This window comes from Dipodomys ordii, unplaced genomic scaffold, assembly GCF_000151885.1.
Source record: "Dipodomys ordii isolate 6190 unplaced genomic scaffold, Dord_2.0 Scaffold18, whole genome shotgun sequence".
NCBI lineage: Eukaryota > Metazoa > Chordata > Mammalia > Rodentia > Heteromyidae > Dipodomys > Dipodomys ordii.
This window is the reverse complement of record NW_012267234.1, coordinates 15,495,742-15,521,456: the sequence shown is the minus strand read 5'-3', so window position 1 is coordinate 15,521,456 and position 25,715 is coordinate 15,495,742. Positions and strand designations below refer to the sequence as shown.

Sequence of the window (25,715 nt, the reverse complement as noted above, 5' to 3'; positions counted from 1 at the left end):
CGGTCATCCGTCTCCTCCAGTGACCCTTGGCAGCCATCTTTGTAGCTAGGGTGACTCATTTCCCACATCGCACACCCCTAGAATAGCTTACCCCCCCCCGCCCCCAGAGTTGGAGAGAAGGGTTTCTCCGTGCTCCTACGTGTAGCTGCATTCAGCCTTTTAGAGGCCCCGAGGCCCAGATGATCTGAAATAACAGTCACCTGACATGTAATTAAAAATGGAAATCTCCAACTAGGAGAAAAGTAGCCCAACAGCATTTTCCCACGATAATCATTTTCACGTCAAGAGGAAGGTCTGCGGCAGGGCGGCAGCTCCTTCCTGGCATCTCCAGCTTGCATCTCTCTGCCTGTGATGCAGCTTGGCACGGGGCCCTGGGCCTCCTGTGTGCACTCGCTCGCTTCTGCCACAGGTCCATGGGACTCGACGTTGTGGCCTCTGCTCAGCTTGTCTGTCTGTCCATCTGCCTTACATCCTGGAAGGCAGGGACCGCAATTCAAAGCAGGTGGCCTGTGAATATGTGTGTGTGTGTTCTGTGAGGTGGGTGGATTCCTCTCAGTTTGCCTGTTATTCCCAACTGGAAAGTATCTACTCATAAACTCCATACTCTCTTGTCTGTCTGTCTGTCTGTCTCTGTCTCTGTCTCTGTCTCTCTGTCTGTCTCTGTCTCTGTCTGTCTGTCTGTCTGTCTCTGTCTGTCTCTGTCTCTGTCTGTCTCTGTCTCTGTCTCTCTGTCTCTGTCTGTCTCTCTCTCTTTCTCTCTCTCTCTCTCCCCCTCCCTCCCTCCTTCTCCCCTCTCCTTTCATGTTGGCAAGAAGGGAGGGAAAATGGTGACCTGACTTGTCAGAAATTATTTGACATGTTTCCATCTTCCTGTTGGGCATCATGTAAGCAGCGTGTCAAGCTCTCTGCTGCTGTGTTAATACCTCAGATGATGCTATCTGATGTCCACGTCTCTTGCCAGGGACAACGCCTGCTCCCAAAGAGTTCCAGGCTGTGTCCCACCCTTCTTGTGTGTGAGAGAGGTAGTTTGGGAGAGGCAGCACTGATTCTCCTCGAAGCTTGGATTTTTTTTTTCTTTCTGTGATCAGTGCACCTTGAGAACATTTTTTGCGTGCCTGTTGCCAAACCTGAAACTTGATGCTGCAATGATTGGTGATACTCAGGAGAGCAGAGCTTTGGATATCACCAGTTTACCTGACCAATCCCAACCACCTATTTCCTAAGTGTAAAAAAAAAAACCTGCCTCTGCTCTCCAGGGTAGGATCAGCTCTGTAGAATGGCCCAGAATCTTCTAGAATCACTTTTCATTATTATTGAGAAAAAGACAAATTAACCAGTAGATGTGGCTATTGTAGTCTATGTTCTGATGGAGGATACTCCAGTCATTAAATGAACATGGACACATAGATACCTGCATACATAAATACCTGGCTGTACTTCCCCCTCCCATTGGACGTTATTTAAGTATCTCCCCAGTCTCCTCAGACAATACTGGTGCCCAGTGTACTACCATGTCAGAGTTGGACTAAACCAAGAAAACAGGTATAATGATGTCTACCTTTGCCATTTAACCCAAGTCCATTACAGACATTTTGATCATGCAATTTATTGACTAAAGCAGACATTAGCAAAACTGGTTATGACCAGTGGTCTCTCAACTTTCCCCAGCTGGAGGTTAGCTCAGGAGAGGCACCAGAGGAGACTGATCATCTTGGCTTGGGATACAGGGGTCCTCCCCTGCAGAGCTCCCCAGACCAAGGGGGTACCTTATGGTCATGTTCCAGGAGAGTTTCTGGAACATACTCTGATGAGAATGAATCATTGTATCAGCATAAAATACTGGGAGTGTGTTAACAGCATTTTGCTGCTCTGTGTGTGTGTGTGTGTGTGTGTGTGTGTGTGTGTGTATTGGCAGTAGAGCTTGAATTCAGGGCCTGTGTGCTGTACCTTAGCTTTTTTGCTGAAGGCTGGCACTCTACCTTCAGTTTTTGGTGGCCAACTGGTGATAAAAATCTTCCAAATGTTCCTGCTCCTGCTGGCGTTGGACCACAGTCCTCAGAACTCAGCCTCCTAAGTATGTAGGATTATAGGTATGAGCACCAGTGCCTTGCAACTATCATTCAGTTTTTGTCCCAACCATTTGTAGGGGTTTGTTTTTCCTGTTGTTTTGTTTGCTGTTTGGTGCGGATCCCCTCTCCATCTTCTCCACCGGAACCTGTGTCCTCAGAGGCAGATCGTGTTGGTGTTCCACTGTGGTGTGAATATGTCCCCTGGAATGCACGTGTTAGCAAATCAACTATCTATGGTGGCTAGTGAAAGCAGCAGAAAATGGACACATTAGTGGCCACATTAGTGGCGCCCTGCAGCCCTCCAGCTTCCAGTTAAGTCAGGCCTAAGAGATACACCCCAACCTTAACCAAAAAACACAGAGCGCTGCTGCAGCCTCATCCCTGACTCCTGGAGCCTCTCGGAGCACACACATCACATCATCAGCATCGCACCCCATCAGCTCAGCATGGCATTTCCATACAGTGGCCCTTCACCAGGGGACTGGTACCTGGACTCTGAAGGTCGGCTTCCAGCTGTCCAAAGAGGATAGCCCAGCAACCATCACCACCCCTGGGGAGGGCCTGTTTCATGGGTCCTCCTAACAAACCACATTTACTCTTCATTTACACATAAAGGTCCTATGACTCGCACCATTTTCAGCCTTTGGCCAGATTCCTGAGATTTATGTGTGACCAAGGGCAAGTGTGAATCCCTGCTTGACTCTAGATGCCTTCCCTGTTCAACACAGCTGCAACGCAAGGAAGTCAACCACGGCTCTTGGTTTATCTCCTGACATCTCAGCCCCCACAGACCTGGCCAGGTGCAGTTTACATTTGGGCTGACTGCCCCACCCCTTCAAAGTGTCTGGGACACAGTCCACACCTTGCTCCGGGGATGGGGGAAATTGTCCCTTCCCAGTCTCTCATTTGCATGCTGAATATCTATTGAAAGTTGCTATGGTGATCCGTTTGACCAGAAGTTTCCGCTGAATCATCCCCACACTTAGATGAAAACACAAGTGTGGTTGGGGGGCCCAGAGCCCCATCGTTAGGAAGATGGCCCTGTTTTTCACTGGTGACTCACTTGTGGCCGTGCGTGGGCCCACTGGGAGGAAGGTGAAACCCATGTCAGGCATGAATGCATGGAGCGGCGCAGCCCCTCGAGACGCAATGAAATGGCCCCTGGGGGTCTGAGGTCCCAGGAGGAGGGGTGGACGCCACAGCCGGGCACCCCTTGCTCTGTGGGGTTTTCCTCAATCCATGTGAGGCCACAGCGAGCACTGTGTTCAGGGACCCAGAGGGATGCAGCAGTGGGGGCCCCGAGGAGCAGGAGCAGGAGGTGCTATCACAGCAGACCCTGCTTTAGGGGTGGTTGCTAGAGGAACTGGGGACCAGACTCACTTGGACGTGGAACTCCAAGTAGGCAGAGCAGGGTTCAGGTCTCTCTGTTGGTGGCGTGGCTGCAGGCAGGCTGGGGCCAGGCTGACCTTTGACACTGAGTTCTCGAGGTGTAGACTTGGACAAGGGGAACCTTGGGAGTGGAAGAAGGCAGGTGTGATGTTCCCTTGTGCAGAGCCTGGAAAGTGGTGTCTTCAGTGACTCTGATCTTCTGTTCTCTCTTCACCCAAGAGCCAACTAAGTGAACCCTGCTCTTCTGGGCTCACAGAGAGGCGATGCCTGAGAAGGCCGTTTGTAGAACTGAAGGTTCACACAAGGCTCTCAAAGGAAGCCCTCCATTGTTTCCTGTAGGAAGTCAAATCTTATCTGTAGCAGGTCTTTATTTGACATAGTGCTGTGTAACTTTGTGGGCCTGTTGCGGTTATTGTTACAGTTCAATGTACGTGTGTGCACAATTTTTTAATGAGTCCTTTGTTTGTTACTTGGGGACTTTGGGGTGACACCATGAAGTTTGAGGTTAGGGGGGTGGGGAAGTTAAAACAGGGATAAAAAATAATACCAGGGAAGGCTATAAAATGAAGTTTAAAAAGAGATAAATGTGTTTCAATTGACATAGATTTTAAAAATCTGCAACACATTGCATTAGCACATGCATAAAGATATGTGAATTTTCTAGAAAATAATGTTTTGTCATATCAGATCCCTAAAATATTTATAATCTTCACATAATAATCCAATTATTTGTCAATGCTGAAGATCAAACCCAGAACCTCACACATGCTAGGTAAGTGCTCTACTACTGAGCTAGACCCCCAGACTCCAATTCTATATTTCCTGATATTTATCTTAGTGTGATGATCAGGTTTTTAAAAATAACATTCAAGCACAGAAAACAAAGTAGCAGGAATATTTCTGAAAAACTGGAAAGGAACTTAATGTCCCTAAATAAATAAAAGAATCAAATAAATTAGTTTATACAATTAAATTTTATGTGGGCAATAAAGACATGTTCAATGACCCAAGAAAATATTGATGAGCAACGAAGAGCCAAAAGTTGGACATAAAAGCTGCATTCACTCCAATCCCAATTCTGCTACAGACATCTTTAGTTATATATTTAAGTTCTTGTCTGTGTGTTTGGGTACACAGTGTAATGAAGAACTCACTACTGGCAGCCACTATCTCTATGCCAAGATCCTCGTTCATAACTTTATCCTTTTTTTGTTTTTTTTTCCTCTAACTTTTCTGTGTTGGACAAAATGTGTTCATAGTGAGACAAAGAATGAAATGTTGTATAAAAATGAAAAAAAAAGCCAGGCGCCAGTGGCTCATGCCTGTCATCCTAGCTGAGATCTGAAAAATCGTGGTTCAAAGCCAGCCCAGGCAGAAAAAGTCCGTGAGACTCTTATCTCCAATAAACTACTAGAAAACCGGAAGTGGTGCTGTGGCTCAAGCGGTAGAGCGCTCTCCTTGAGCCGAAGAGCACAAAGACAGCTCCCAGGCTCAGAGTTCAAGTCCCACAACCAACAACAAAAAAAAAAAACAGGAAAAAAAAGAAAAATAAATAAATTTTAGGGTTCTGGTCACTTTTTTCATAAGATGGGTCTTCTCCAGAAAGATCTAGAAAAGGGGTTTTGAGGATAGTTACTAAGGGCAGGAGGAAGATAGCCAAGAGGATTTGTGGTCCCTCATCTGACAGCTGTTAGCAGCTGACAGGAAGCTTTGGCTCATCTCCCCAGGATTCACAGTGTAGGTTACTTCTGACACATCGGACCTTTGGGAGTGAATCTTTGACCTTGAAAAATGGAATCACCCAACACAAATACCTTCTTTCATTTCTCTTCTTAGATGGAGCCTCCATTTCCACACACATTCCCTTCTCCTGTGACCCCCACGTCCGTTTTTCCAGCTGGGACTTCTGCCATGACCTCCTGACACCCATCTCCAGGTGATCACTGAGTGTTGCTGACAGTACCCCGGTCGGATGGGAGGACCCCAACCAGCACTCACAGAACTCTCCTTTGCTGCCCAGTCATGAATTGATTCTTGTGACTTCTGTTTATATTGGAGGTTCTGGATTTTTCTTGAGGCCTGGATGCCTGTAAGAATTCAAGGTAGTTCTAGAGACTGTCCTGGCAGAAATGTGCCCATGATCTCAGTGCACTTGGGTCCTCTATAACCCCCTAAAGGGCCCGGACACTGAGAGTTCAGAATTCTGCATAGACATCACAATGGGATCCAGTGCACCATCCGAGCTCCATCCTATGAGCTCCTCCTGTTCTCACAGAAGAGCTTGCTGTGCCAACGGGTAGCTGGATATCCTGCTAATAATGATTGAATAACCCAGGAGATCCGAGGGCTGCCTGAGCTCCCAGGCTTGGCCATTCAAGGGAGAAGCACTTTCTGACAGCTGGCTCTGCAGTTCACGGTGGCTGTCAAATCTGACCTGTGGAAAATACACAGGTGTGAGGCTCCTTCCGTGCCTTGACCTGTAAACGTTTTCATTTTTCTACAAAAAAAAGGAAGTGAACAGGAATAGCATTGCATTTCTAAAAGCTTTGATGGACCTAGGACAGATCAGTGACCCTCAGAGGATTAACCATCCTTCTACCCATTTCCAGGCTCCAGACTCCAGTGACAGAAAAATGACCGAGGTGTGGGTACAGAGCCCGTGCCGGTGCAGGGTGAATATGTTGTCCTAGTTCTTGTGATCGTTGGTCAAGGGTGACTGAGTGTATGGACCAGCCAGGAGGCCCAGCAGTTCACAAACCGGGAGCAGGGGGTAAAGAATGGACTGGTCCCAGCAGATAGGATATGAATTATGCCCAGCACCTTCCATCCTTCCTCACTGGGGGGAAATATGCCGACTCAAACAGCATACTGCCTAAGCTATTAGGTCAGAGTGTCAGGGGCCCTGGCCAGTTCTGAGCTGGCTTTGAGTCCCTCCTACCCTCTCGTTGTGTTCTCTGGGCCCGGAGCTGCCTACTGAGTCTCTGAGATGAGCAAGGCTGGGGGGGGGGGGGGGGGGAATACATGGACAGCTACAAGAGTGTGGCTCAAACTGAGGCTCAACCAGAGTTGGGGACTAGATGTGCATGTTTTAAATTATATTTCATTATCTTTCAGTAGCTGGACACAGGGGTTTTGATTCAGTGTCCGTTTGTGAGCATGCTCATCTTGATCAGTGTCACTCCTTTCACGATTCTTCCCCAACTCTCCCAACCCCACCCGTCCCCGCAATTTATCTGGTTCCATTTTCATCTATGCACATGGAATCATTCCTTGAATGTATTCAGGCTCTCTTGAATGTATTCTCCCTCTATTTGTCTGCCCCCCACCCCTTGACCTCCGCCCCTCCCGACCCCCTGCACAACACATGTTGCAGCTTCCTGGTATTTATTCATTTGATTAAACTGTACGTTAGTTGTTCCAAGGAGTCACACCATTCTAGATACCAGAATGAGTGGTCAAAATATAACATCTACCCTGCTAAAGTGCTGTCATCAAAGGACAAAGGAGAAAGATCAGTGGGCAGAAAAGTAGACAGAGGCAGGATTGCCATGTAGAGTAGGAGAAATCAGGAAGCGGCATGTCCAAGGAAAACCAGAGACACTGGAAAATAATCCACAAGAGGAAGCAACAAGGCGGGAGGAGTCTGCGGAGTGTCTCATCCAGTACCAGCTGTGCCTTCACTCCAGGTGTACAGCACAACCGTGGGCCGCGCGCGGTAACTCCTGGTCCAGAGCCAGCTTCCTACACTGCCTTCTGTCTTCTCTGTTCATGACACAGGCCCTCAAGGTATCTGTTGGATGTGAGAGACTCTGTTTCTTGCCACTGGAATGAGGAAACCTGACCATGGGGAGAAAAGGGAAAAATCAAGACCATTGTTTGGGAAAACTGGGAAATAGTTACACCACGTCTGAAACAAAGTTTGCACTACCATGGAGCCCAGAGGTTCTACTCTTCCTATAGATCAGGAAAAATGAAACACAGCCACACAAAGGCTTCCACATGAATGTTCATAACAGCACAACAGGTGAAAAACACCTAAATGTCTACCAAGAAATGAACAGAGAGGCCGGGGGGGGGGGGGTATCCTTCAGTGCTAGAGTATCCAGCATCCCAGAGAAGAAAGGAATATAGACTGCACAATATACATACATACAGTAACATAGTAGAATATTATTCTACTATATATTATATATATATACATATATACATATTATTCACCCCTAAGAAGGAAAGAAATACCAATGTCCAGCACCCCATGAATAAATCCCAGGGATGCTGAGCAGAAGGTGTCAGTCCCAGAGGAACACATTGTATAGGATCCCATTAATATAAAATGTCCAGCATAGAAGCACTTGTAAAGACAGAGAGTTGATTGATGGCTCACAGAGGCCAGAAGGAAGGTAGCCTGGGAATTGTTTCCCAAAGGATAGAAGCTTTCATGGGAGTGACAAAAAAAAAAGTTTGGGATTAAGATCATGGTAGTAGCCGCATAGCCTAGTGAATATATTTGAAAAGCCCAGAATTATTTAAGTGGGTGAATGGTGCGAGTCCTGGGCCAGCGAATCTGTACCTTTAAGAAAGGTGGTAAGATGATTATCCAGAGGAAGGCCGTGCAGGGCGCTGTACCTCTGTGCTGGAGGGAAGGAGGCTCCATTGAAGATCCAGTCCCTTCACAATTGTCTTCCCCTATCACGTTGGCCCACAATGCTTGGTTGAAAAGCTGCCTTTCCCTTCTAAATGGAATGTAAGGAGGAAAGAAGGCTCACCTTTTTTAGGGAAATGTTGAACTAGTTTTTGTTGCTGCTGTGGTTGCTGCCCTTTCCTCTCTTCATGACAGAAGACTGTCACCTTTGACCCCAGGGGCACTGGGGAAACGGGCAGGCTCGGGCCTTCCATGCCTTGAAAATTTGTTAGGTTTTTTTCATGGACAGGGTGTAGTACATTTAAGGCAGTTGACTCCCTCAGGCATTCTTCAATGATCCAGAGAGAGAATCATAATGGGATTTTTTTTTTAATTTAAGAACTTATCTGAGCTCTTCACATACAGTGTGACTGCTAGTAAAACCAAAACCAAAAAGAATGTTTGTGCCGATAAGAAATTAAAATAAAAGAGGAAAAAAAAACGATGCAGGAACACATCATGCATCAGCATACGATGTCAAGTTTTTCCGGTGTCATCTTGGGGGAAGGAGGCATGTAATCTGGTTTAAATTACAAAATTATGAACGTGATTTCTAGCCTCATAAGACATTTCAGGACTGGAGCAGAAATTGGATCATTGGATCCTGACACCAGGAAATCTCCTCTTGGCTTCAGAGACCACCCAGAAAACAGGTTCTCATATATTCACAAAAATATCTAATTTCCAAATCTGTTGATTTCATTCATTCATTCATGTAGTCCATCTTCATTTATTCATTTATAAATTGGACTCTGGGGAATAGGAAGATAAGATACCATTCCGATCACAAAAAGCTCACAGATGTGTGAAGAAAAAAGACAGATCCAGTCAGAAATTAACTCTATAAAGGGTGTTAGAAGACTAGGAAGGGAATTGTGAAAGTACTCTCGAGGATCTGGGTCAGTGGGAATGCTCTTGGCTGCAAGTAAGGAAGCCTGCAGCACAGAGAGCTCGCTTATCTGAGTGGACATCTGTGTTGGGGAATTCCTGGCCCGGCCTTGAAGCCCTCCTTGGCTTGGGCACCATCCGAAAGGACCGGTTGTTTCCTTTGTTCCATCCTCTACCGCATGGTACATCTTTTCTTCCTTAGTTTTACATAGAATGGTTGCATGACAATCATTTATGAAGATGCAAGTATCTTATGTAGGAGGTCCACATAAACCTTGCAGGATTGGGGGTGAGGGGGAGCTACTGGAATGCAAAAGACATGACCCGGCCTACCAATTCTCTTTTGTATCTTCCATCACCGTTAAAAGTGTGCACTACCATGAAAGGACCTGGGGTTCGTTGTGTGGGATTTCTCAGAGCTTAGCTTAGCCCTCAAGTCCCATCATTTAAAAGCCAAGTGGTTTTGGTGTCTCTGGGCCTGAACCAGACCCTTCCACCAGTCCTGGCTTCCCAGCAGCGAGTGGATGAGGAGGCAGGTTTTGTTTTCCAAGCCTGCACCACCGCCGCCTGCACACTGTGGTTCATCTTTGCTCCCCGGTGTGGGTAGATGTGCACCACATGCGGCCTGAGCTCCAGGCTCCTCATCTTGCAGCACTCCCCCGCAGCCCTCAGAAACTCAGCGCCCAGAGAGCCTTCTCCCTCACACATGTGCTCCCTCCCCAGGCCCTGCTGCACCCACCACCTTGGCAGGTAGCCCAACATGATTGCCCAACAGTGGCTTCGTGAATTTTTCTTTTTTTTTTTTTTTGGTCTTCCTGTTCAAGTAAACACATGGTGGGTTCACGAAAGAGGAACTCAAAGCCTAGGTGCCCTTAGGCATGCCGGGCCCCTTCCCAGCTTCCTGGTTGCTGGCTGGAAACCACAGCTGGGTTTCGAGGCTCAGGAGGAGCTGGATGTGGAGCCATCCCATCTGAAAACCCAGCTTGTGACCAGTAAACCAAGAAAATTGAATACAGAACTCGCCGAGAGAGAATAACCAGGGAACCCTGCCGACTCTGACATCTTTGCAGAGCAACTTTTCTCATTACGCTCGGATTTCAACCCAATTAGAACCTGGCTAATTAGATTTGCGTGGTGCAGAACAGTTGGGGGAAAAGGTCACTTTAGTATATGATTTTTCTCTCAGTGTCTTTCTGAGCCATAGGTCTCCTTCCAAGGAATGAACTTCTACCTCTGGGGTCTTAGAAGCAAAATGAGCCAAATTGCAGGTTGCTACACATCCTCTCAGTAACAAGCATGGCAGTTGCTTCGCTTGTCTGTTGAGTGCAGATCTGAAACCCTGCCCTGATCTCTTCTGTAATGGAATCTCCCGCAGATGGGGGCCACCCATTTCATACATGACTGTGTATCTGGAATCCAGTCCTAGTGCAGTTCCACGGGGGCCTAGGCAAAACGTTTGCTCTCCGAATGGAAATTCCAAACATGATGCAAAAACCGTTGGCATCCACAATAACAAAGTACGTGATGGTGGGTGATCTCATTGAAGTGAAGTGTTTGTACTAGGAGAAGTTCTAACTCTCTTGGAACAAAGAGGGGAGCTGAATCCCTGAGTATGTTGTGAGGAACTGTTCTTAGACTCCATAACTTATGATACACACCCTGAGCCCCAGGTCTGACTTCTTCATCCCAGTCAACTTTGAAACAACAAAGCACCTGACCCCACTGTTGCTGTGATTCATACCTATCACCCATCTCCATTCTGTTCCTAGAAGACATCTGTATAAGCCCAGAAGTAAACTCTGTCTTCTTTTGTACCTGTCTCTTCATTTGGTTTAGAGCACCTTTTCTTCTCCTGACTTTTGGTTGTATAACATGAGAATTTTGTGGAAAACCTGTATAGAAACAAATCTGACAAAACACTAACAGAAGGTGACTAACCAGTGAAATTTATATCTGTCTATCCACTATCCTCTATCATCTATCACCTATCTCTCATCTAACATCTATCTATCATCTACCTATCATCCATCTATCAATCATCTGTCTATCTTGCTGGTATCTGGGCTTGGACTCAGGACCTTACAGTGCCTTAGCTTGCTTGCTCACTCAACTAGCACTATACTACTTGAGCCATAGCTTTATCCTGTTCTTCTGCCTGGCTTTGCCTCAAACCACGATCTTCTGGATCTGTTTCTACATAGCTAGGATTACAGGTATGAGTCACCAGCACTCAGAATTGAGCATTTTATTTCTAGTGGCTGGAGGAGCCCAGCACTATAAAGAACAATAAAAGTGTTCACCACATGGCAGCATTGGGGTTTGTTTCCTTTTAGTGAGTTTCACGTAATATCTCAAGAGAATGCCTGATTCTGTGAAAATAAATTGGTTTTCATGGAATAATGGGAAGACCAGAGAGAATGAACCCGTTGACCTGGGCTCTGACTATGCGATATGTTCTATCACCACGGAGCCTCATGGAACCTCAGAAATTATTAGGAGAATCTGCATTTTTCCATATGTGAGATCAAGAGATCACAGTGCATCCCATGTGTCCTTACTATCAGGATAGCATATGTGTACATATATGTATATGCGTGTGCACATGCATGTATGCGTGTGTGTATATGTGTGTTGCTTCTAGAAAACAACACCATAAAATAAATTAAGTGACCATTGGGGATGGGAGAATATCACCTCAACAGCTTAACTTTCCACTCAGATTTTCAACTTTATTTCCCACTTAAAACAGGTAGAAAATAACATTGATTCTTCTTGTCATGACAAAGCACCTGAGGGGTGTGTTGATGCACTCATTTCTAAGAGGCAAAAATATGTGGTAATGCCTGGAAAATACTGAAAATAATTTCGTAAAGCTATTCTTGCTTTAGTATACTGTCCCATGTTCCCCGGAGTTCTAAAAAGTATTATTAGACTCAGTTCATGATAATGGTTGAACACATGAATAGATGAAGATAATGGATGGACAAGAAGGATGGATAGATGAATGAATGAACAAACATTCATTTATTCATAAATGATGGATGGATGGATGATAGATGGATGGTGACATACGAATAAGGGACAGGATTTTTGTTGTTGTTGTTGTTTTTATTGGTTGTGGGGCTTGAACTCTGGGTCTGGGCATTGTCCCTCAGCTTTTCAGCACTTTGCTAGCACTCTACCATTTGAGCCACAACGCCACTTCCAGTTATCTGGTGGTTCATTCGAGATAAAGAGTCTCAGAGACTTTCCTGCCTGGGCTGGCTTTGAACTACGATCCTTAGATCTCAGCCTCCTGAATAGTTTTCTTTTCATACCTCAGACTATCACAATGTCTGATACACAACATACGTTCAATACGTGAAGATCTGCCTTTGTGATCACAATAGCAGGTCAGCTGGTCGCCGCCCTTTCACACTTGGAACTTGAGGAAAGAGGACATCATCTGGAAAGAGGACATCATCTTGCTTCTTGTTCATTCTTCAGAACTTAAGGGTTTCCAAGTCCGTGGATGTTCCCTGAGACTTGGAACTCCCATATACCTGAAGAACATTGCTCCTCCCTCTTTCCATGGCCTCGCCTCCCTTCCTCCCTCTCTGGTCAGTAATGGGTATTACACTCAGGACCTCATGCTTGCCAGGTAGGCACTGTATGCCTTGAGCCATGCAGCCAATTCTGTGGGTGTGTTTGTTTTGGTTATTTTTGAGATCAGCTTTCACTTTTATGCCCAGCTGACCTGGAGCATGATCTTCCTTTGTGTGCTTCCCACCAAAGTTGGGTGACAGCTATATGCCAGTAATTACTAATTAGTGGCATAAATAGGCATAATTACTAATTGAGATATGTAAGTACTCCAAGTCTAAGGTAGTTGATCTGATGGCCAAGATCCATACACAAAGTGGATACACTGTACAAAGGAATGGGTCAGTTCTAGGTCAGGTGGGACGAAGTAGAATGGCTGGAGATTTCATCATACTATTTGAAATGGTCCTGGGAATTGAACATGTGTGGATTTTTGTTCTGGAATGTTCCATTTTATATTTGTGGACCTCAGCTGATGGCAAGTGACTGAAACTTGGGAAAGGAAAGCCACAGGTACGGAGGGATTGATGTACACCCCACGCCTCTCCTGTGAGCTAGCTGTTGAAATATTGCCACAGCTTCCTTTGGCATGGTTCCCCGCAAAAGTTAACTTTTCTGTGTGCTGGTTGCTTGGATAGTGTGCATATCATTTTCCATCTCCTGAATGTCCAAAAAAGTAGTATTTTATTATTATATTTACCATCATCATTATCATCACTAAATTTACTAATACTAGGAGAAAAGTAAGACAGAGTGACACTTTCTAGAAGTTTGATCACTCAAAGAACTTTGTACTAAACCCTTCTTCCTTAAGATGTGGGAAACAGACAACAACCCTGTGATGGTGCACAGGTTTGGGAAGCAATTTCAAGGCCACGAAAATGTACAGGCTTGTGCAATAGCCAAGTCTGCATTTTAGTCGTATTCAGCGTATAGATCTTTCTGACGATAAATGCCAATGAAGTTGGCGAGTGTTGTATTAGTGACTAGACTCTTAATCACCTACAGGGAACTGAAATCACACCAGGATTACACCAAGAGGGTGGAGGGAGGGAGATGATAGCAATTCTGATTACAGATGTGAACATAATTTCAGGAGGCATCTTTATAATTGCTTTTATGCTTTGATTAAATGTCTCACAATGACGCTGAGCTGCAGGAGGGGAGGATGGAGGGAAGTAAGGGAACCCAAGGTAATTTCTACCCTGAGAAGGCAGATGAAAGCTTAGGCTAAGTTTAACACAGAACCTTTGCTCTTCACCTCACCTTGTCCACCTTAACACAACCCCAAAAGCTGACCAAAGCATGTTTAGGGAGGCAAGTCTCCAAAGATGGAGAAAAATTATATCCAAAGATGGATATAAATTTCAAGGCTCGACGTCATTTTTGTTTGCCACTGCATCCCTTTCCATCTGCCTATAAAACAGATTTCCTCAGAACTTTCCCACCCAGGCCGTCCAAGAATACAGCCTCAGTAGCCTGTTATCAGAACAGCTAGAGGTCTAGAAGTTCCATCTCACCTGCCCTTTCCTCAGACTTCCTCCTGAATCATTCGCTCTCCTTGTAAGACTGAAACAAACATAGGGATGTTACAATAACGATGCCGGTATGAAGAGTTCACCTAGTGCACGTTAAACAAGGCATCTGGTCATCTGCCCAGCTCTCAGCTAACTCTGTCCCCTGGACTGCACCCACAGCAGGCATTCTTGGGATGGGTACCAAGAGAGACTACTTACTAAAGTTCATTCTGATAGGATATGCTAAGACTCTCCCATATTATAAAACATGCTACTTCCCATGATTGGACACTATTAGGTTATGGTACATTATATCACATTGCTTTATGCTATATTAGGTGTTTGCCTATTGGTCTCTTATGTACCTTCTTCTTGCAGTAGATAATACAGGGAAAGAGTCAGGGGTGTGACTTTTGCACATTTGCCTGGATTCATACTTTGGGCCACTCACCAGCTGGGTGATCTTGGAAAGACCCCCAAGGAGGACCTCAGGGGGTGACCCCAGGTCCCTCCTTCCCCAAGGCAAGGAGACCACCAGCTGCACACTTCGCATCAAGTGCCTGTGGCTGACTCTCCAGCATGGCCCACTCCACGGGGTCCCTCGGGGGACCGTTCCTCTGCCACCCTCAGGGAGCCTCAGCTCCTGCCTCTCCCCCTTCCTGAGACCAGGTCTGAGCTAACCGGGTACTGCAGCCAGTGTCCTGTCACGGGGGCTGGTGCAGGGGTGAGGTTGGAACCCGTCAAATGATCCAGCCAGACGGGACCTTGTAGCCCGTGGGAGACTCGCACTGACCCCCTGGGCCTCGCCCGGGAGGACCCCACAGGGGTCCCGGTCCTGAGCTCACACACGAGGAGGAAGCCAGCGTCAGCAACACCACAGGGCCCCTGCGCCCAGCCCCGTCCCTGGAGCAGCTGCTCGGGCCAGCCAGGTCTCTTTATATTTAAGCCAATTGAGGTCAAAGTCTTTCCATCTGCAGTGGGCAGAGGACTGCGTGACATTGCTATACACAGACAGACAGACAGACATAGAGGCCTTGTGCAAGGTCAGACACCTGAGTCCTCTGCCCTACTGACCCCAGCGCTGGGTGCTTCCCAGAGCCGTGCCAGGGGCTCCCGGGAGAGGCTGAGCCAGCCCCTGGAAGGCTGGAGCGGAGAGGACGCTCAGAACTGGTGGCTCAGCCTCCACATCTGACCTTGATTCCAGGCTTGTCAGGCGCCACACGCTGCTCAGCGCCTCCGTGCAGCTTTGCATCTGAGGAGCAAGCTTCGCCCTGGGACGGCAGGGTTCCCACACAGCGTCTGTCCGGGTGCCTCCAAGCCCTGGCCATGCAGCTGTGATGGAAGCCTGGAGCAGGCCCTTTAGACGGCGGCAGGCAGGGCTGGAATGGCTCTTAATACCGTCTCCCTCACACCCACAAGCTCAGCCCAGAAAGGCTGATTGCCTTCCACCCCGGCTCCAGGGCTGCACCTCTCAGCGTTGCTTTCCAGCCAGTTCCATCTCAAGAAGATGCAGGCCAAGGAAGGAGCCACATTAGCACCCTGGTCATGGAGGGCTGGGCCAGTTGGACCAGGGGGACATGAATGCAAGAACTGTTGTAACTCAGCCACCAGCCACTCTGCCCATCAAAGCTGGGCTTTCTGGGACATTTGGGAGGATATTTTGTGTGGCTTAGAACTCCAAGAAAGAAAAGAAAGATGGAGGGAGGGAAGAGCGGGAGAGAGAAACAAAGGAGGAGGGAGGAAAGGAAGGAAGGAAGGAAAGAGAGGAGAGGAGAGGAGAGGAGAAGTGAGAAACCAGAGTATCGTTTCATTGTTTTCGTTGGTATACATGTTGAGCATGTACTGTGCCAAGCACTTTGGAAAATGAAGGGAGGAGAGGACACAAACACAGTGAAGCTATCCCCTGAGCATCTGGCCTGCGCTGGAAGCCACTAAGCAGGAGTTTGGTAAGCTGGGTGTGGTGGCACCTGTCTGTAGTCCCAGCCACTCAAAAAGTAGAGGCAGGAGGATCTCAAAGTTGAGACCAGCCCAGACAACATTAGCGAAACCTTTTCTGAAACACAGAAAACAAACAACAGGGAGAGGGGAGATGAGGGCATAGCTCAGGTGACAGAGCCATTGCCTAGCAAGCTTAAGACCATAAATTCGATCCCCAGTAACACAAAAATAAACAAGATAAGGAACTCAGGTAAGTCTTCTAAGTGGAGACCCAAGACTCAAGGGAGGGGCCCCTCAGCCAGGAGGGAGGATGGAAAGGTAGAGAGAGGAAAAGAGTTCCAGGTGAGCAACACCGTGGCACTCTTCAGAGTGAAGCAAGAAGGCAGCTTCCGGCACACACAGAGCTTACAGCGGGCACAGGGACAGAGGAGAGAGCCACTCCCCCAATCCTAGTGCACTCCAGGCCCCCAGGGAGACAGCATGTGACGACTATGCACAGGGTCCCACAGACTCAGTGCTCCGGGGGACAAGCACCTTGCCTCCTGGCCTCTAAGCACCCATGATCCCAATCCCACCCCCCCACTTCTAACCCAGGAAGACTCTGAGGCCCAGAGAGGTCAGTGCCAAGACCTCACACCTGGGCAGGAACACGCTTTACACCTCTTCTGGCCTGGGCATGCAGGCGGGTTTGGCTCTGTCCTTCTGAACCCGCCTCCTGGGCTCTCTTGCTTTGACCTCAGAGGGTCTTGGCCACAAGGATCCGCCCCATTCCACAGCCTTCCAGCATGCCAGGCTGTCGGTGGTCCTCTGCCTCCCGGCCCCCCCCCCCGTCTGCTTCCCACTATCACCCAAGTGCTGGGAACAGCTCCTGGTCACCCAGACGATGTTCCGATCTTTTCCTGCAACCCAGTCCATTTGCAGCCTGGAAATGAATTTGGGGGAAGGCGGTGAAGAGCTCTGCTGAGGGCACAGGACGAATACGCAGATGTAAGCGTTGACCTCAGCATCTGTATCCCCAGAATGCGTCTCACTGCCACAGCTCCTGGGCTCCGTCTCTAGTCAGCAGCAATTCATGGACCATGAGTGAACGATGGCTCTTCCCCAACCAGTCCCCACCATGTCAGCCTCTCTGGTCCCTGAGGGGCCCTACCTGGGTCCGCTGACTAGGCCAGGCTGGAGCCCAGCTCTCCGCAGCCGGTCATAAATAACTCACAGGGCTGCTTTCTGCTCTAGTCCCCAAGTTTCTCTAGGAGGTTTTTGCAAAAACTACATAATCCCTTTAAAAGAGACTGGGGGGGGGGAGGAGGGGGAAAGAGGACAAGTTGCACTCAAAGGTGAGCCCTTGAGACTGAATTTCTCTATTCAAGAAAATGCATCTAAGTCTCCTGCTTCAAAATTGGCACCAGGAAATGGCAAGAAAGTTGGTGATCTATACAGAAGGGGAAAAAAAATCCACAGAGGAAAAGAACTGATCTCCAATATGCTTTTACACACACACACACACACACACACACACACACACACACGGCTCTCCTGCTTAGTTTTTCCAGATTTTTATCTATTTTTTATGAGCCTCTGAGGTCTCAGCATTGGACAATTGCTGTGTGTTTTGACAGGGCAAAGGTTCACAAGGTGAAGGCAAATGTGAAATGCAGAATGCTTCTTCAGTAATCTCTTCAACAGAGAGCTTTACCTATAGCACCAGAAAGTGTTGGCACTTCAGAATTCATTAGAAAAAGTGTGTGTGTGTGTGTGTGTGTGTGTGTCCCGATGGAGGATGCTGTCTACCAGATCAGTCATGTGGATTTTCAATGTCCATTTGGGGTCTTTTTTACATTTATTGTTATCATAAAGGTAATGTACAGAGGGGTTACTCTGTGTGTAAGTCAGGAAATGAGTACATTTCTTTGTGGACAAAGCCACCCCTTCCTTGCTCTCTCCCAGTTTTTCTCCCCTCCTGCGGGGTCTCAAATGATCCCAGAGGGGTCACTTTGTGTGGATACTGGGTGCCTGAAAGGGGCTTCCTCTCCTGGGATGGCCCAAGTTTTCCTGGCCTCTTAACAACTCAAAGGGAAGCGTAATTACCGATGAGCCGTTCTGAGCCCTCAATGCATGAGCCCCTTTACAGACACAGTCTCTACTTGCAGCATTATCCCACTGGACGAATGAGGGACCTGCCTGAGACAGGTTAGGTCATCTAAAAGAAATGCATCTATTTCATTTGCAACCGGCACCAAAGTAGGAAGCAAATTAAAACTAGTCAGCAACAAATCCCATGGCCAGAGAGAGTTAGACAAGCAAGAAACAGGCTGAGATGAACGAGATGGCATCTGCTGGGGGATCATTGTGTATTTCTATACTTGGGGTCAAAACCATAAACACACACATGTACAAGGGGGGCGGGAAATGTGAGAAGGAAAACCAGGGCCTGCAATCCACCTCCATCCTATGCGCACTGTGAGTCACTGGTGTTATGTGTCTGCTGGAGAGACTCATGAAATTATAGTCTGCGTCCAGAGCAGACATCCTGTAGAACAAAGAGCATGGTGTGGCGAGGATTACGTGTGGGCCTTTGAGTTCTGAGATTTGTACTCTCTGTGCAGCAATGAGAAGAGACAGAGATGTGTGTGTGTGGAAAGGTTAAAGACTGAGCAGCAAAAGGGAGGGAAAGGTGGTCTACTTTTTTACTTCTTTGGCAAGAAGATCCTTTGGCACCTGAGACCACAGATCAGCATGCTAGCTTAAGACGAGCAAAACAAACAATGGAAAAAATATTCTTGACAACGTCAAAAACTGTAGGAAGGTGGTAGACGAGCTAGAAGGTAAAAACTGTGAAGTAGTGAGCCCCTTCCACTGGAGAACAAGCACGTGTTTTTTTGAGAGGTGTGTGGGTTTTTGTGGATCCTCAGGCATTTTGGCTTTTGTGGACTCTTGTATAAAAAAAACACATATTGAAAATTATATCTTCAGGCTGCGTTGGTGTGATGACACATATAATCCGTGCTAAATTGTAGTTGTTTCTTTTCGTCTGGTCGTCCAAGGAATTAAAATGTTTCTATGGGACGTGAGCAGCCCAGCGGGGCTGTGGTGCCCAGCAGAGAAGTTTGCCCAAAAGACCTTCCCACTCCCCTGCCCAGGGGCAGGGCATGGAGGCAGATTTAGACTTGCCATTGGTTGGAAGAATAATGGGAAGCATGGGTCTCCTAGCCCCTCCAGGAGATGAATTCAGCTTCCAAATAGAGTAGGGCTCACTCTTGGCTGTTGAGATTGCCCTGGATGTGTGCTGAAGGGGAAGATACCTTAAAGAACCCTATGCCTGGGAAAACTCCATTGAATACAAAGTATACACCAAATCAGGGCCCTGTTGGGGAGTCTGGGACCAGTGGATCTCTGGTTTGTGATCCAGTTATTTCTGTGTTGTCCACTCATTTGATTTCAGTAAGGAATGGACACCTCTGTTATAACATGACTAAGTGAAAAAAAATGCTATGAGAAGGCCTGTTGTCAAGTTGACTTTGATTTTTATTTGGGGAGGGTAGAGGTATGAACCCAGTTTTCTGTTCTTCATGGGATCAGGGACACCCTGTGAGGATGGAGGTGATCCTGAGGGTGTTGCTGGGGTATATTTGTTGTTTTTGAGGCAGAAACAATGCATGAGGAAAAAGTCCAGCCACATTTATGAAGCAACAAAAATATAAAATGGTATCAGAGACCCTTCTGCTCAGGCCCCAGAGAAACAAACTCAGAAACCCCTAAGCTACCTGCATAGGTAGACTTTCCCCAGAATTACAGGAGTATTTAAGGTTGGTCCGTATTTCCCCCCCAGGTCCAAGGGCTGCTAAATGTTACATGAAACCCAATGTACAAACTACAGCATGGCTGGGGGGCAGGAAGAAGGGTATGCACACGGAGACAGCGCCATCTCTGAGCTGTTTCCTTGTCACCGTGGATGAAAGGCTCAGCCTGCAGAAAGTCTTCGTGTACCAGGCTTCATTTTTGTTTTTAAATTCTAGCTTTAAAAACAAAAACAAAAGAGTTCACCACAATAAAAGTCTTTGAAGAGTTGACTGCTTTGCAGACAAATTCCCTCACCGGTAAAAGCCATGAAAAGGATCAAAAAAGGATCACAATGAGAGAACAAATCATAAGCAGCCCCTAATTGAAGGAAAAGAACAATCTGAGCTGTGCCCTCAAGAAAGGGCAAGAGAGAGAGAGAGACAGAGACAGAGATAGAGACAGAAACAGAGACAGAATAGCAATTAGTTGATTTGGAATAGCAAGAATAGGAAGTCGACCTCATGCTTTTATATTTATGCCTATTGCCTAAAACCAAAGAAGTCCTTTGGTTCCAATGCCCACACCCCTAAAAGTCCCCTTTGTGCCAAAGCAAGCCAACCAGGGGCCAGAGGATGGGCAAAATCTGGCCCACTTTCCCAGCATACATCCCGGCTTGTCACAGCTCCTGTGCAATACAAGTGTTTCCTGTAATGGTGTGTACTGTGTTCTAAGAAAACCCTGCAAAACAAGAACAAACCAACAAAACAGAAATGCAATGCCATGAACAACCCCCCTCCCAGCCTCTCCATTTTGAGGTCCCATCCACTGGAGTGACAGTCATCAATCACGGCTTCTTTTCTTTCTCCAGAATTCACAATAAATAATCCAGGACACAGCATCTCCGTCCGCACTGCCCCCAGCCCCCACCCCCACCCCAACTAAATGATACCCACAGACAGAAACCTCCAAGTCTTATGCGTCTTTAGTTTACATCCAGCCCCCCTTGGTTCTTTCTGCTGCTTCCCCCTAACCTAACGTGAGTTGTTCTCTAGCTACACCGGAAAATCAGAATTTATTGTACATATGTTTGTGTCCCACTTAATAAAAAACCCTATATTTTGAGATAAACTTTGTTAGTAATTCATGAGGTAAGTGACTATTTATGCTAATCAGGCAGAAATATATTCTCAAGCATAATGCATTACATAAATTTGAATGCAAAATGTTCAATTACGAAGTAAATACAGGTGATGCAAATAATAAATTACCTCTAATAAAAATTATAAAAGATGTGTCTTCAAAGAGAAAGTGGCTTTAACTTACAACCGTGAATCGCTTAAGGAGAAAAGAATTAATAAATGCTGAATTACTCTGATGATTATTTAGTACATAATTCACCTATTCATAACGACTCCTAGTAATCAAACTCTTGTCTCTCGTTCTCCAATGCCAGGCAAGTCTGTTTCCTCAGCAATTTCCCCCTTATCAGATTATCTCATCTGATTCTATTAATTTTCTCCCATGAATCTGCTAACAGTGATTTGTGATTTACTTACCCTGCTAACTGAGGACTGGTAAAAAGGATTTGTCTAACACTAGCCCTAAGAACAGTGATGCCTTGCCTCTGCTAGACTTCAGAGCTCTCTCTCGAATCAATTTACTTGGCTTCATACTGAATTTAGTGGACTACAGTTAGTTCTTGGCCATAAAATAAACTCCTATATAAACAAAGAGCTCGGACGCTATTCTTGATACATTCCGTTCTCTTCTGATTATATATGTCTGGATCCAACATAATATATACTTGAACTGCAATAACTCTCAGTGAGGAAAATATATATTCTTCTTAGCTTTTAATCTTTGCAGTTTGGACATGCAGGGCTTTTTTAAACCCCCTTTTTCTTTTTCTTTTCTTTTGTCTTTTTTGGCATGAAGTTGTTATGTATGTACTGACACGAAACTATAATTGTGTTTTTGATGTGACTGTTTCGAAACCTTCTATGTGATTCAACCCAGGCTCTCCTCCCCTTCAGAAATCTTCTATAAATACTCATTGCTTTCAGAACCTTCAATGCTACTGGTTTGAATTGGTCAATAATGACAAATGCATGGTTGCTAAATTACTGTATATTGTTCTACAGAGATTACTAGAGTATATATGGTGAAGGGATATTAAGCTGTAAGAAAACACAGTTCATATTGTATTTGGATTAGATTGGCTTGAATAGAAGTGAAACAAACAATGCAAGCAATAAAGTCTAAGGAGATGAGGGCTGCTGTAATTGTAGAAAATCAGAAACCTGAAGAGTACTAATTAAAATGAGAGAGCCCAATTGTTATCAAAAAAATGGCGTTAACAGAGAACCATAAATGTTTAGACACCCCCACGAGTCACTAAATAATAAAGTAAAAGGGACAACAATGAGAATTAAGTTGCAAGCCTGAGAATACTCCTGACATACACCCCCCAAAAAAAATCATTCCAATCTTCTCTTCTCTTCTCCCCACCCCCAGGGAAAATAGGAAAGTATAAAAGACTGCAATGGGAGAAAGAAAAATACCACAGTTTGACAGCCATGAGCAAAAATAAACCATAAAAAATGTGCAGATAATAATACAGTTAGCTGCCCAAACATGGGCATTTAATTTCTAGAAATGATATATAATTGCAACAATTAGGTCCAGGGCCATGAAACGACATGGCATGGTCTTCATCATTAGCAAATTTTGTTTATGAAATGTTTATTTATAAATGGAGCGGTTTCAGAATTCCTGGCCAGAAAGACTCTGTGGAGAGGGAGGGATCCAAGGACTTTAAAAAAATTATCTTATGCACACAAACAAAAAATTAATCCTCCCCAAACACACATAAATTCATATTTTACACACACAAAAAACCAACTTGAAGGCTGTCCCATAACGGCTGCTGCGGGCAGGTCTTTGCAGCAGAAAGAATGTTTATGTCATTTCAGCAGTGAGGTTTCCTCTGCACACCAAACTATAATCCCTTAACTTCATTACTAGGTAAAATATTGTTAAAGAGGAGGAAAGCAAGGAAGTCTCTTAGGTTGCATAAATATTGACATAATCTTCACTTTCTTCCCCGAACTGGCACTAAACCCAGTTCATTCCACTCGAACAAAGTACTTCTATCAAACCAGAAATGCCCTTCTAAACAACTTCTGGCAGCTCTGCAGCTGTCTGTCTAGAAAACGTCAAGGCAGTGGCCTTGGAGGATTAAGATGTCCCTACCAACATTTTGGGGAGTCTCCCAGTTTGGGGACATCTGGGTGTGCTGAAGCCTCAGACGGCCAAGGATCAGAGAAATCACCCTGGGTCTGCCCTGGAGTGTGGAGCCCACCGGTGGGAGCTACCTAAGGACTCGCTCTGTTCTGAGTGCTGGGTTTCGCGCCCAAGTGTCAGAAGTCAGCTTCTCAGAGAGGCCTTCTCAGACAAACAAGTTCACAGCCCCGCACTTGGCCTTCCTGGATACATCGCGTTGATCGCTGACTTCTGTGGACAGGCGCAGGAAAGCCTCGCTGACACATCCATCCTGACAGTTGTTGTAGTTTTAAAGTTGGGGGGCCTCCAGTCTGCGGGGGATCTGCTCTGCTCCAAGGAGAGCTGGGCTGGAGTCAGCGCCTCCAAGGTGTCTGCATCCGTCCCGGGCCTGTGCTCGGTGACGGGAGCGAAGCCAGCTCCTGCCTCTGCTCTACACGCGTGCTCTGGCCTCGGGGGTCTGGGGGGTCCTCCCGTGGCGGTCCACCCCCCCCCCGCACCTCCTCTCCCCTCCCACGGGGAGAGCCGCCGCTTCGCCCCGCACCGCCACGCGCCGGACCCCGCTCAGGTTCCACTGACCTTCGCCGAGAGGTGGCGCTGTTGCGGTAAAAACCGGCCCCGACCGCCGTCCGCCGGCCCCGCGCCCGGGCTGTTTGTGGTCGCGGCTGTCGTTTCCAGGCGCGCCTTCGCAGCTTCTCCCCTCCCCGTAAAGTTGACACAAGTAAGGCGAACCCCGAGACGCGTCTCCCGGGCGGCGGGGTCGGCCGGCCCCGCTTCCGAGCAGGGGGGCTGGCCTCTGCGAGCCTAGCTTGGCTTCCGGCCGGCTGTCTGTCTGTCCTCCACCGCCCGGCCTATCTCTTTAAAATCTTAGAAGAGAGTTGCCCGTTTCTTTCCTTTCCTTTTTCCTTCTTGGGTTTTTTTTTTCCTTTTTCTACCCCCCCTCTCTCTATATATATATATTATATGCATGCATTTTGCACAGCGTTCAAAGAAGCGATTTAGAAAATCGAACTAGTTATTGGCTTTGGTGTCCAAGGGGGGGGGGAGAAGCGCCCCACCCCCACGCTGGGTTTCCGGGCGGGGGGGGGGTTGGGAGGGATGGGGGAAGCGGTTTAAAGTTTAACCCTTCCAGGGGCGCCCCGGAGGGCTGGGCATTGTTTGCTCTCCCCGCGTCGCCTCCCCGGCCGCGATCCAGTCCCGAAAAAAAAAATTTAAGTGAATCGTAAAAGTGCAAAGGGCGCGCGACCCCGGTGCACAGGGGCCTCGATTTCGTGGGGGGACGTGCGCGTGTGCGTGCGTGTGTGCGGGGACGGGGGGCGATTGCAAAGCCCAAACTCCAGCCCGGGCCGGGGATCGAGGGCTGCGCCGGGCGGAGCGTTCCCGGGGTCCGCTCGGCGCAGCGAGTCGCGGCCAGTCCCGGCGCCAAAGGGCCTCCAACAACTTATTGCACCTCCCTTTGAGCGGGGTGATCCCACGGGCTGCTTCCTCCCCGCGGGACTCCACGCCGCCCGGGCGCGAGGCCGCGGGGCTAAGCGCGCGCGTACGGTCCGGACCCCGGGGCGCCCCGCGCATCCTCCCCGTGCACTGTCACCCGCCAGAGGGACAAAGAGTTGGGCCAAGTTAGAGCCGCACCAGACTCCGAGAAAGAACAGATCCGGGCAGCAGAAAGACAGATGCCCGGGCACGGGGAGGGCCGGGCTGCAAAGAGAACCCACCGTTCCGGGGGGGGGCAGTGCCTGCAGAGCGGCGGGCTGGGGGGGGGTCGGAAGGCAGGCCGCCCTCCCTCGCGCTCCAAAGAAAAGCCACGAACTTGTCCTCCGGAATCCACCGGATTCCAGCCTCTCCTCCGCAAAAACACAAAACCAACCTCCCCCCCCCGCCGCCCCACAAACACAACTCCGTCTCCCGCACTAAACTTTGCGCAGGGCCCCGCTGCCTCCCCGCGTCCCGGGGAGGCGCCGCGGCGCCGCGAGGGTTAAGCCGGGCCCGTCCCAGCTGACAGTCAGCTGATTGGACCCTGATTGACAGCTCGGAAAAGTTTCCTTGTTTCTATACTATTATGCTAATGGCCGCCGCGGCCGCGCGCGCCCATTGGCCGCGAGTGCCAGTCAATTTCCCACCGGGGCCTGACGTCACGCGCGCTATAAAACTCGGCAATTGCTTTAAACTCTTCTTGCTGGATCAGAGGCTTTAAAAACCTTTTCTCCTCCCGGAGCGGCCGCTCGGGCGGCTCTCCGGCCCGGCCTCCCCGCTCCCTCCGCTCGCCGCCCGCCTCGGCCCCGGGACTGGGCTATTTTTTCTTTTTTTTCTTTTGCTTTAAAAAAAAAAAACAGGCAAGAAAGAACTCAAGTCCTCCCCCTCCCCACGCTCTCCGAGCTCCCTCTCTCCAGCCGCCTCGATCTTGTACTTTGCACTGAGAGAGACAGACAGACAGACAGACAGAGCGAGCGAGAAGAGACAGAGAGAGCGAGCGAGAAGGGGGGAAAATTAAAAGAGCCAGGCAGAAGAGGAGGCGAGCAGCATGAAGTGTTAACTCCCCCGCGCCGAGGCCCGCGCCGCCCGGACCGCCGCCCGCCGCGTCTCCAGCACCCCAGC

General features: G+C 47.9%; 1 protein-coding gene across 1 annotated transcript; it reads right to left on the bottom strand.

Moving 5' to 3' along the window:
* Positions 1-19,533: 19,533 nt before the first annotated feature.
* LOC105982976 lies at positions 19,534-24,692 on the bottom strand. The gene is made up of 5 exons (XM_013012699.1): positions 24,456-24,692; positions 23,700-23,971; positions 20,426-20,579; positions 19,932-20,077; positions 19,534-19,738 (listed from the first exon to the last, which is right to left on the bottom strand). The coding sequence occupies exons 1-5, from the start codon at positions 24,690-24,692 to the stop codon at positions 19,534-19,536; spliced, it is 1,014 nt and encodes a 337-aa protein (XP_012868153.1).
* Positions 24,693-25,715: the final 1,023 nt, after the last annotated feature.

What these genes read in the sequence shown, in the direction of transcription:
- LOC105982976 (XM_013012699.1), bottom strand. Translation starts at nt 24,692, where the DNA reads ATGCGCGGGGCGCCCCGGGGTCCGGACCGTACGCGCGCGCTTAGCCCC. An exon ending in CACAAAGGGGACTTTTAGGG is followed by an intron (nt 20,078 to 20,425) that starts GTGTGGGCATTG and finishes TTGTTTTTAAAG; the next exon opens with CTAGAATTTAAAAACAAAAA. An exon ending in CCCCCCAGCCATGCTGTAGT is followed by an intron (nt 19,739 to 19,931) that starts TTGTACATTGGG and finishes TGCTTCATAAAT; the next exon opens with GTGGCTGGACTTTTTCCTCA.